This window comes from Hetaerina americana, unplaced genomic scaffold (genome assembly GCF_022747635.1).
Source record: "Hetaerina americana unplaced genomic scaffold, ioHetAmer1.1.p SCAF_1, whole genome shotgun sequence".
Classification (NCBI taxonomy): Eukaryota; Metazoa; Arthropoda; class Insecta; order Odonata; family Calopterygidae; genus Hetaerina; species Hetaerina americana.
Window position 1 is genome coordinate 11972470 of NW_027286069.1, and position 13419 is coordinate 11985888.

General features: G+C 34.3%; 1 protein-coding gene across 1 annotated transcript in view; it reads right to left on the reverse strand.

The window, feature by feature from the left end:
• Window positions 1-7502: 7502 nt before the first annotated feature.
• Window positions 7503-13419, reverse strand: part of LOC139696651 (sodium/potassium/calcium exchanger Nckx30C-like) — a 215936-nt gene continuing 210019 nt past the window's right edge. Inside the window, exon 7 of the mRNA XM_071595469.1 lies at window positions 7503-11449. Within this exon, the coding sequence (XP_071451570.1) occupies window positions 11209-11449 (241 nt within the window). The 3' untranslated portion in view covers window positions 7503-11208. The remainder of the gene's footprint in view (window positions 11450-13419) is intronic.

The following is a 13419-nucleotide window of genomic DNA, read 5'->3' on the forward strand; positions in this document are numbered from 1 at the left end:
AACCAGCTGTGGGCAAAGAAAAGTTGATGTTCAGGAACAAAATAATAGTCTCTGCTGCATTTGTAGGTGTTCTCATGGTGCAGACATTGTTCAAGGTACATCCTTGTGACCAATGTTGAGCAACACTTACAACAGAACCTAATTTACTACAGGATAACATTTTATATTTTCTTTTAGATGATGGTCATCAAGACACAACCTGCCCCTCTGAAGAACTTCCTTTCACAATTGGCCAAGGTATCACTGCAGCAAGGCATGAATTATCACAATTAGATCACAGGAAAAAATTGTCCAATATACTGTCTGAAGCGGTTGGTTTTTAATTTTTCAGGTTTCACTCATAGACTTGTTTTGACTTTTTTCTTTCAGTTGTCACTGAAATATCCATAAAGCAGTTTTGTGTAGATATGAATAAAATGAACTGATTAATTATTTTTACATTGCCTATCTTCAACAACCCTGTAAATCAATTCACTATTCGTTTCTAATTCTTCCGATTGTCTTGTTATTATTCCGCATATTCTAAAGACCGGGCATGAATAACATCGGCCTGTATTTTTTCAGTTGATATATATGTTATCTTGTGCTGTATCTTTCGTATTATTCATACAGTGCACAATGTACTGGCACTGTTTGATGGGTTTTTCATATGCCTCCTGTGGATATCTTTTCCACATGTCAAAAATTTGTGGCTTTTGAATTGAATGAGCAAGTTCAATTAAAAAATCGCAAATTATTAATGAAATAATGAACATAACGTGTAAATTCATATTTTTTAGAACACATCTTTACAAAAGGAATGCCATTTTTGGTAGGTAGCACCAAATCTTCCATGAATGCTTCCTAATTTTGTAGTGCCTGATTCTGCAATGGCTTTTAATGTCGGAGCTTCGTTTTGATGATAAGTTATAAAAAATTATTGAAAAAATTACAATATATGTACGGTAATATAAAAAATAAGAAGAATATGTAATGATTAGTATTAGTCGCGGCACAGTAGCGACGCCAGCGTTATCCATCAACCAAGAATGCAACTGCATCGTAGTTGCATTGTAAAACCCTCTTCGAGCGGGTTTTCTTAAAAAAACAAAGTTATGAGGTCTTAACATGGCAGTGGGCAATCCTTGCTTAGTACTGGTCGTACACGGGAATGTAGCGGTGAAATTGTTCCGAAACTATCGGCTAATTGTTGGGAACATTAGGAGAAATATCTTAGTGTACTCATCCATACCGTTGCTTTGATGGCCATTGTAAACTTCTGTTGACTTTATAATGGCTAATGTTTCCGAGAAGTTTTTAGCGTATACTTTGCAAAACAACTCTCAGTGGCGTGCTTGGAGGTGCACCTACCTTTAAAAATATTTTTCATTGTCCTAAACCATTTTCCTTCAATCTTAAATCAAACTCCTGTCCAAAGTATCAATCGAAAAGTTTAGAAGGGGTGAGAAAAGCTCTTACACTACACTTCATATCATGTATCAGAGTGGAGGATGAAAGAGATAAGGTTGATAGAAAGGAAAACAAATGGGAATGTTCTAAAGGAAATAAATGAGAAGAGGAACCTAATTAAAACAGTGGAAACTAGAAAAATAACAAATTTGGGCTACATATTTAGTCAATTTTGTTGTAAGTGGGGAAGGTGCTAGGGAAGAAAGAAAGACTGGGTCTGCAGGCTTTGAACAGGGCATAGGAAATTATTGAGACCAAGGGCTCAATTATGTATGTACAGCTTAAGAAAGCAGTACCACTTGTTAACTGACTGCATAAATCATCAGCTAGTCATGTACTGGTGTACATTAAAACATTATGGCATAAGAGGCACATCCTACAAATGGATTGAATCATGTCTAAGTGAATGGCATCAGAATGTGGAGCTCTCAATAAATGGCTCCAAGTTTGTAGAGAAGTAACACTGGGTGTTCCCCAGGGTTCTGTACTTGGCCGTTTTATTTTTAATTTATATTAATGTTTTACCAGATAAGCTTCAGTCAATTAAAGGAATAGGCCCATTAGTATGCTAATGAAAACAAATATTGTTGTGTCAGCATCCTCAGTGGTAAAGTTGACAGAAAGAGCAGCTGAAATAGCATAGCTCTTCAATGAATGATGTCTTCTCAACTTTATTTAACCCAATTTAAAGTCCAGCCGGATTTATTTCACTAAGAAAACAAAGTTTCCGCTGTAATCTCAGTATATGTAGTAGGTGTAAGCATTTTCCAAAATCCACCCCCCAATCCCTGAGAGTTATCCTGCATTGTATCATGTCTGGGAGGAACACACTTTATAATTCCACAGAAAATTAAGTTCCCTAAGCTTCCTCATAAGAAATATACATTCCGTAAATGTAGTGGGCTCTCCATTTACAATGGTGAATTTTAATATTGTGTTACTTTTAGTGTCCTCTTCTGGGATTCCTCTCCCCATTTGGGCATAATCCAAAAGAGTAATATGTATTATGAGCAATACTCATTGTGATGCACCTTTTCAAAGAACTTGGTTTATTACCAGCACCCTGCATATATGTATTTACTGTCATCTTGCTTGCAAAGGGTAATATTTCTCAGTACAGGTCCAACTGCGATTACCATGGTCACCATACAAGGACCTGCAATGATCTACTCCAGCCATTTGTAGGAACACACACTACCGCTTATGGGCCCAAAGCAATGTTGTGAAGTTCATATCTTACATGTCCTATATCTGTTGTATGTGTGAATATGCAACAAATCCCCAGACAAATAAATGCATTATTATTATTATTGCCTCAAGACAGACATTTAGTTACAGAGAGATCTTTGAGAATCATTCGTTTTGTAATTTTGATCGACTGCTTTGTTCTCCTCAACCCTCCCCATGTTGACGAATGATTTTCTACGCTTGTGCCCAGTCGTTGGCTTCATTAAGGAATTCTGCCACTTTATTCCCCTCCCCTTTGCAGGTAATTCTTACCAAGCTTTTCAACATGTTGTCTAACAAGTGGTCCAAATATTTTATTAATTTCCTGCCCTCATATTTTTTTACCCCCGCAGCTGTCACTGTTTTGATTGAGAAGGGAACTCTGTTCACCTTCTACAACTTAATTTACATGAATGTAAGCCAATGTCTTTTGCAAAGAAAAGTCTTCCAATTGCTGAATCATAAGCCCCAGGAAAAATGCTATCATTTCTGAGTGTTAATCAATGTGTAATTTGTATTAGGTTTAATTGCATTAAAGAAGTTTCTGGTAATTTTACTTGGACATTGGGTTGTTTAGATTACTTTACCTAACCCCTAAGGAGAGGGGATTTTTGGGAGAAATCATAAGGAGGCAGAAAAAGTGGATGCAAAGTATATTGATTGGCAGTGGGATGGCGAAGACAGTAATAGAGTAGTGAATGTTGGGCAATTGAGGAAGAGGCAGGAATACGAGTAGGATATTGATGTCGGACGGAATTAATTATTTGGAGATAAAGAGGGTCTTTTTGTAGAGTAGGATGTTGGATTGTGTTTTGCTAGGAGAGACAAGATATATATTTGGTGTTTGTGTCCATCCAAAACCTACCTTAACCAGTAGATCAACAAAAAATTATATGAAATACCCCACATTCCCTGGCTTATTCTTTCTTGCTTTAACCTAGCTTTTATTTATTTGAAAATAAAACCACATGCAGCAGTAACTTACCAATTTAAAGTGGAGCATGTTCATACAAATAATTCCTGGGGTATCTAGCACTTGGTTATATTAGGAATGAACCTGTAAACCCTGGAATTTGCTGCATGCCACATTAAACTTATCATACTAGAGATTTTGCGTATGGATGGTTTGCTTTTTCTTGGGATGGAGATCAATAGTATGTAATTCTGTGGGAATATTATCTTTTCCTACTACTTTGTTCGACTTCATCTACCTCAGTTCTTTCTCTATGCCATTATCTGGCATACCTGGAACAAGCTATTCTTCTTTACATAAAAATCCCTTTCTATTTCTAAACTGGGTGGCTGGCCTAATGTCTTAAAAATTTCTGTTTGCCCTAAAACTATTCTGCATATTTACTATACCCACTCTGAATCTCTTCTGGTTCTATTATTGACTTCCTTGTCTTTCTTATGGAAAATATATTTTTTTCCTGTACTACATCACGGCAATTATCTTACATTCTTAAAGAGCACTTTCACTATTCCCTGTCTCTAAAATTTCTTCATATCTACGTGTTGATCTTTCAATCACATTTCCTAGGCTCCATATAGTTTCTCATCTACCTAAGTTTATTATTTAGGTCTGTGTAGGTAACATTTTTTTTTCCTCATACCTAAGTTAACATTATTCTTCTCCTTATTTCTTTCATCCGCTGTAACATCTATCTGGTGATTCATGGCTTTTTGGCTTGGCATGGATCCATTCTCTTATTTTTTATTATTCCTATTTTTTTCTTTGCTGCTCCTTCTATCCCAGGAAAAGTGGTCATAGAGTGTTTTAATTGGCAATGGAGTGTTTCAGATTATGATAGAGGGGAGAGTATTAGGAAAGTAAGGAAGGGCTAATAAAGGGATAGGCATGTGAAATGAAATTAAAGGAAAGAGGAAAGAGGTGGTATTAAAGAACAATTTAATGTAGTGTAGGTTAGGAGGCCTTATTGTTGGATGGGTCTAAGGTAGTCATGATCAGTCTATGTCAATCCTAAAGTACCATTGATGAGGCACTGTCGAAAGCTTTTGAATTGCAGCTATCTATATTATAGTATGGTTATTAGTAGTAGTTTTGAGGGGAGGCGACCGACAGCTAAGGTCATTTGCGCCATGGTTATTAACTCCCATAATTTAACAGCAAGAAAGTATTCATAAAAAAAAAAAAAAACAGAAAATAAATAGGTACTTACCTCAACAGTTTTGGCCCAGATTTGAAAAGATTTCAAGAAACCAGATGACACATGTTCATGAATATAATGTATGTTAAAAATATATGCATGCATTTAGTTTTCTCCCTATTGAGATTTCCTCCGTGGTAGTTACAGATTTCAATTAAGTTTTACTTATGTACATGGAATATTTGTTGGCAATCATGTGCACATTAATGTATCAGTTCCATTAAACACTAATGGCATGGGGGACAATGAAATGTGGGGAATATGGCCCTGGCACTATGCTATGGGGGCACTAAAATGGTAAAATATTTCCTTCTATACTGAGTTTTTCTTTGTACTTACAATAATTTCCATAGATAACTTGTATGCACAACTGGTATGAAGGAAAGTAAGAGGGAATAGTGAAATGGATGGTGGCAACCGTTTGCTTTGGGTGACACTAGCTGGTGTCATTGTCTAATATTTTCATCCTATTTGCATTTTGATGAAATATCAGTACTCATCTTATTATATTATCCATTTTGTATTACCTTTTACATTTAATCTACCAATTGATATTTTTGAAATACAATTATTAGGAACTTAATTTATTTCTTCCTCTACATTTTTTTTGGATATGAACTTATTTATGTGCAGTGTTCTTTTGATCAAAATCGTCTTAAAAATCATTAATATTCAGTTTTTAACTTGAAGAAATCAAGAAATATTATAACATCTACAGCTATTCATTGGGGTAATTTGAGTTCCAAACTATAGAAATGGGTAACTGTCACACCAAATGGCCTAGTATCCCAGAAAGTTACCTAGGTAGGTGAAAATATGTTTTTAAGCACAATCAATTTCCACTGTTATGTCTTCGGATAAAATTATAAAACAGATTTTTGATGTTTAATACAGACTCTGCTCTAATTTTTTGTTTTAAGGAAATGACTCATGATATGATATTAAAAGATCTATCAATAATACAATAATGAGTCACTAATTATAACTAAGATATCAAATTGTTTTCTATTCTCACTCAGTAAACCACAAAAACAATTTTATAACTAGGATTGCCATATTTTTTTGCAAAAGGTGTATTAGCCGATTCTATCAGGTTAATTTCTTGACTTTCAACAGTTTTTACTGATTGAACTGGCTTTCACATTATACCTACTTTGGGGTCTTGTTATTCCTCATACATACCTCATACTGTCATTTCTGTTTAAAATAGATGGAAATAAAAATGCACATGTGTTTTAAAATAGAAATAATATGATTATACAAAGTTTCACAATTGTTTCCCAACATCCACAGGCAAATTTCAATCACACATGGCTGCTGATTGTTAATTTATAATAACCTTGATAAATATTCTAATTTTGACTAATAAATGGATGGATACTACATAACATTGTTTTATTCAAACTCACTCTCATTCATAACTCCCTTAGAAATGTTCATGCTTGATTCTCTTCACTTCCAAGGATGTTCCAACACAGTTACCTTCCTGAATTTATATCAATGCAGGTTTATACCTTTGGGCAGTGATTTTCAAGTTCAGAGGGTTGTAAAGTTTTAATGCTTCTTCTCTGCTTGTCTCACCTCAGGCTTTAGTCTTCATAATCATGTGTGCTGTATATGAATTATTTTAAATTAGAAAATGAGATGTATGCAATTAATCTCTATGCATAAATTGTTTTCAAATATAGATATATGTATATTACAAATGCTAAACACATTTATGCATATATTTTATAGGTACATACTATGTTGTATATTGCAGATTTCCCAAGTACTCCCCTATATATTCAGTCCAGCTTTGTATGCATTGTTTCTACTACCCTATCATTTATAATGTTTTGGGACCTGGTCTTCATATATAATATATTTTTATCCATGTTAATTTTTAAGGAATACTATATTTGTATTGAATAGGTATGTATTGCATGGCTTACAGTTATGCAAGAAATGCTGTGGCAACCTACAAGAACACTAACGTTTTGAGGAATGTGTATTGCATGGCATAAAAGTTTTTCAGTGGTTTGCAGTGACAGCCTATCATATCTATTAATGTGGAAAGTTGGTGCTGAATTATTGCAAAGTAGATACCATTTTTAGTTATTAATGTCAGGTAGAAGTTTTTAATTTTACGAGTATCCCACAACATCTGTCGAGAAAATGTTACCAAATGTATTTTGCACAAAAATTTTATTCAGTAGGTACTCCTATATAGTTTCATAAAGAAGTTATTGAAACTTGAGGTCCTTGGGGAAATGTTTAATTCAGGTCAATTGGAAATAACTAATTAAATTTTGCTAAGACAGTCATTTGAATTTTGATTTTTTTATTTTTTAGAATCTTTTGTTGATTTTTGTAACATTAGCTTGTATAATAAATTTTAAAACTTATTTCGGAATCCATTTAATTACATAAATTCCTCTAAAAGTTCCATAAATTGTGTGGATTATAACTGATGGAAAATCAACATAAAGACTTAAACATGTATTGGTTAAATGAATGGTAATCAAACAATAATTTATTATTAAGTACTTAAAAAAACAAATTGTATGCATTTATATTATAAGCATAAAATATTTGTCTAAAATAATGATGCACATGAAATAAAGAATCCCGAGGGCACAGGAAATGTTCAGTGTATTGATCAAGAAAATAATGACAAAATGTACAACCAAACTTTATTTTTAGATTGTCACACAAAAACTCAAATTAAACAACCCGGTACTCATTCTTCATTAGATATCAATGTAAGGCAAATATATGCTATCCTGGCATCCTGGCTTTTTTTTTAACTATCCAGTTAGAATTTCCATATCTCTGATGCTGAATTATTTGAGTGAATACAGGAGTACATGAGCAATGCTGGTTATCCAACTAATTCTTACATTTCATCATGAAGACAACATTTTCACTGAATTGAATTCATTTCCGCTGAACATCTTTGTCTTAAGAGGTTGAAGTGTCACCTCAACAAAGTGTGCGTGAATTTGAACTGTGGCCGGGGGAGGGATGAATGGGCTGCCATCACAACCATCTCGATCACACTAAAGCACACACACCTAGGAAGACTCACACAACACTGGCATACTTTGCATCCCAATCTGTTTTTAAAGCAGCTCAGGGGATATGGAACCTCCAACTTAATACTGACTCAATACCCACTGATTGAAAACCAAAAATTTTCAAAACAAAAGAAATAATTATTAATTTAAAGAAAAACATGAATTGTACGTGAAAGGCTGTACTTTCACAAGTTACAGTTATGCGAACTGTTACTATACTATCCTTTTTTGCCAGGTTTAACTTAGCAAGATGAGGGTTATTTGTGAATTTGCAGTGAATAATTATATCATTAAATGTTGGAAGTATTAATTTGAATGAGTGAGTAGTGACCAATGAAACAATTTTTAAGGTATATGTTACAAGATTATACATATAATACAATAACTTGATTTAACCAGTCAATAGGAGACATAAAAACATAAATAAGGTTTTTTTTAATTCAGGCAGGTTTCAACTATTTATCTAGAGCAACATATCTTCATGTAAGTATATATTTGTTGTGTGAGTTCATGTGTGCTTGAATGTGTGTGTGTATCTGTGTTAATGTGTCAATGTCAGTGTATTGTCTGAAAAAATATAACAAACCATGCACAACATGGTCTCATAGTAACAATCTACATAATTTTCAAGTACCAGGATAACAAACAAACTCCTGATGCTCCCTTCGTAAATTTGTAACAAACGTTCACACAAAAGGTAATTCTGTATTAGACACTTGAAATGGAACATGACTGTTGTAATACTACTCCCACATGTGCCTACTGTCTGCCTGTACTTGAACAAGTGAAATAGTGCAATTTGCAAAGTTAGCACATTTTTATACCTCAACAGGAGCAATATGGGCTAATATTCATGTCCTAGGCTAATTGGTATCATAACCATTGCTTCAAGTTGTTACACAAAAGAATGTTCAAATGCTTTAAAAGCCTGAGTCACAAATTTACCTCTAACACTCTCTATTATCATTTCCATCTATTCTAGAAGAACAAATGTATTGTACCACCAGGATGGTCTAAATTAATAAGTGAGTGTAATTTATTTAATGTTTTTAATATGCATATATGTGTATATATGAGTTTATTCTTAATGGTTAAGAAAAAAATGGATGCATCACCTAAGTATCCAAAATATATAATAGGGAAAACAAATTGCCACAACTCCTCTGTCTGAATCTCACTTTTCTTAGCTGTCGTTCCATTGTTCTTGTAACTCACTGAATCCTTGACATCAGCATGTGTTGAAAAATCACATGACTGGACCAACTATCACAACGTTCTCTTCATCACCTATACCTAGTCCTCCAACAACAAGGCTCATGCTTCCTTCCCCATGGACAAAGAATAGAGGAGGGTCTATTAGTTTGAACCTTTAAGATCTTCTGGCACATTATACCTTATGTCCAATCTTGATGTACTTCACTTCATTCTTCTAATTTGCAGCCCAGGTTTAGTCACTAATAGCCCTAAAACAACACTGCCACATTATACTTCACAGATAATGAAAAACAAGATCAATAAAATGTACATACATTCTAGGCACTTAGATAACATGGTAAGCTTTCTTCCATACATCCTTCCATTAATTTTTTTGCTCTTTTTATAAGTAATAATAACCAAAACTGAAAACTGTTTATTCTCTATTACAGAGTGAATCTATATCACTTTCAGAGATGAATTTCACTTATTGTTGAACAATCCATTAAACAATCGCGGCCCAAATGCTTAGCTCTACCTCATTTGTGCCTTTATCATCACATTGGCAGATTCTTCAGCGTACCAGCCACTACAGGCATGCAACAACTGCCTACAACAACAAAGTGTGACTTTTTTACCTGCTTAAAAACACTGGATTATTGCTTTTAAAATTTCTTTTGGTTTAAATACAGAAGCATCAACTTCACCTTTAAACTCAAAACACTGAATGAGAGAACAACGATATGCATATATGATATGGAAGCAATTTTTTTTAAAAAGAGAAAGACGTGTGTGTGTGTGTTTGTGTGAATGTATGACTAAGATAGGTGCAATGGACAAAAGAGACAAAAAGAGTCAAGTTAAAGTATTAATCCATCTTCCATAACAGGCCTTGCAATCTAATTTTGCCAGACATAATTCAATAGACAGCTTTGTGCGTACCTCTTTACTCAAGCTATTTAAAGATCCCATATGCAAAAGTTGGAAATAGAATATGTGGAATTACATTATTCCAAATCGAACCTGAAAGAAGTTCAAATTTGGTGAATGGATTAAAGTTTTTAAAGCATTCTTCACCATAAAAGTTCATTCTAACATAGATGCTCCTAATTGAAGTTAATATTGCTCTTTGAAGAGAAATTTCAAATACACTTCAAATGTTTTAATATGCACACACACATTAGAGAGAACAAGAATTAAAAACGCAACTCTAAATTGTATCTCTCAATAACAACGAATGTTTTTAAATAAAATATATGTGTTTAAGTATATATTAATGTGTATACATAATTTGTGGGGTAAATAAGTCATACATATGATCTCCTTTATATATTTTAAATATCTAGTAAAATAGCGACTATACCCTTATGAATTTTATGTACACATTTGCACTTTCCTACATAGTAGCTTTATTTTGTAAGTTTTATATTTTATTTTAATTTTATACAATTTATGAATGCAAATTTATTCCAATACCACAAGCCAAAAGTTTGTGACCATCCTGTTTTTTCATTATTTTCGCATCCAAATAGTTGAAGAAACTATGGTTTCATACTTCAGGCCTGGGAATTCTGTCAACAAGTATAAACATACTGTAATATATTCAAGAAACTGGAAATAACTTCAACAAATCTGACTTCATTTTGACATCATGAAGCTATTAACATGATAAAGGTTGTGATTATTTGAGCTATGCTTCCTCATATCTAATTGTATGAGGATTGTTTGGAAGCATTGCACCTTCTCCATTGTCATTCAACCAAACCATCTTACATAAGCCAACAGTTGTATATAGAAAATATGAGTCCAACCACCAAATTTTGACAAGGGAAAAAAGTATGGATCATTTTCCCTCCTCCATACTGCAGTGTGTGCCAATCCCAATGATTATTCAGTGGTTGCACATAAACATTTCATTGATTCACTTTAGAACTAATTTGTGTTTCCCATTTCACAGCACCAATACTGGAAACAATGCTTGCACAGCAAGTGTCCTTGATTCTATCGCATATATACACACATATACATATACTTCTTACAGAATAACTTCAGCCATCTCCGTTGGCAAACTTGGGTAACCCTTAAATGCTTATGTAGAGTGTATAAGCAGACTACACCGGGCATGTAATAACTTCATACTCAAACATGAGGGAAACTGCGACAAAGACAAAGTAAAGGAGAAACATGGTGAGCCCTAGCCCCTTATTCATCTTCCATCGAAAACAGGCAATGGAAAGGATGACAAATAGGAGCATCATGAATAGGATGACAATGGAGCACACCATCCCCACGCTGTTCACTGCTACAGGCTGACCATAAATGATGCCGTACAACAGCCAAGGCACAGGTAACCTGAATGACATCACACAGTGATCATTAGCAAATAATATTTTTGGCAAAGAAAATATTTTATTATTACTAATTGTACGTGTAATATGGGGATCTTTTCTACTTACAGATAGATTTAGGTACTGCTGTATGGGTACATAAATGTTAGAATAGAGGATTCTATGCAAGCAAACATGGCATTGTTTGATGTTCTTTTTCGAACTTCTAATCATTATGGACAAGGGCAGTTACTGTGTCTACATTTGGTTCAACATTTAAGCATCCTTTTTTTCCATGATTTTTATGACTAGAAAATGCATGTTGACAAATTTTCTATGGTGACCTAGATAAATGGGTTTCAAAATACATGATTATAACCTTGGGCTTGAATTGAAAAACTCTTCTATCTAAATATATGCATTTAACTCAGGTGGAGGTTTTTAGCACACACAATTAATCAAATAAATACCCAATTGATCTATCTGAGAAGCTTAGTTCTGAAATTTGTCTAACCTATTTCAATAAAGCCATTAATTGCAAGCATAGTGCATTTGTTTCTGACACCAAAAAGCAGAAACATAAAAATTCAGGAAGAAGGTGACTCAGAATGACTGAACAGACTGAAAATGTGAGTGATATAATCTTAGAAACTTTTTTCATATTTATTAGACGATAAAATTTTCCTCAGGTGAGTGGTAGGAGGGGTGTAAAGGTATTGCCTATAAAATATCTAAATACTCCAAAGATTGGTAAGTTCGAGGGTGGTTTGAAAGGTTCTCAGAATCACAGCTAGATGTCAGTGCTTGAACATTGAGTTTCCCTAGTAGTAATAGGTAATCCCTTATGGGAAAATACGCAATGCATCAGTGCTCTGGGAAGAGATCTGTGGTGTGGATGCCTCTCTTTTGTTGTTCCTTTGTGGTGATTTGTGAAGATGGAAAAAATTAAGATTCGAGCAGTGAGGAAATACTTCATAAAGAAAGGTATGAAAGGAAAGGAAATCCATGCCAGCTTTCAGAAAACACTGGGGCACCCTGCTCCTTCATATTCAACTTTTGCAAAGTGGACAAATGAGTTTAAGTTTGGTCAGGACAGTTTAGATGATGATCCACGTTGTAGTTTATCAAAATGTACCACTACCCCTGAATTTATTGCAAAAATGCATAATATGGTCATAGAGGGTTGCTGACTGAAAGTGCAAGAAATTGCTGAAACTGTAGGGTTGTCATTTGAAGAGGCATATCTCATATGAACTATGGAATTGGATATGAGAAAATTATCTGCTAGATGGGTGCCTTGACTCTTGACACAGAATCACAAACATATCAGAATAGAAATTCCCAAACAATATTTGACCCATTTTAAGAGCAATCAACAAGATTTTCTGTACAGGTTTGAGACCATAGATGAAACTTGGGTCCACTAATATACCCCAGAGACAAAACAGCAGTGAAAGCAGTGGAAACATGTTGATTAACCACCACCAAAGAAAGCAAAGGTAATATGGCCTGCTGGTAAGGTGATGGTTTCAGTTTTCTGGGATGCGAAAGGGATTCTGCTGATAGGCTATTTTCCCACTGGTCAAAAAATTACTGGACAATACTCCTGGACTAACTAAACCAAAAGATACATGAAAAAATACCACACTTGGTAAGGAAGAAAGTCATCGTTGATCAAGACAATGCATGCCCTACATTGCCATGTCAAAAATACGTGAACTAAGATACAAATTGATGCCACTTCTGCTATATTTGCCTGATTTGGCTCCATCGGATTTCCATCTCTTCCCCAAGCACAAAATGTTTCTCGATGGATGGAGTTTCTCTTTAAACAAAGGACTAACAGCTAAAGTAGAGGGGTATTTTGCAGGCCTGGAGGAATCTAATTTTTGAGATGGAATCAAGACATTCGAACATCACTGGATGAAGTGAATAATCCAGGGAGAATACATTGAAAAATAAAGAAGTTTCACTGAGGTAAGTCGTTTATTTCTA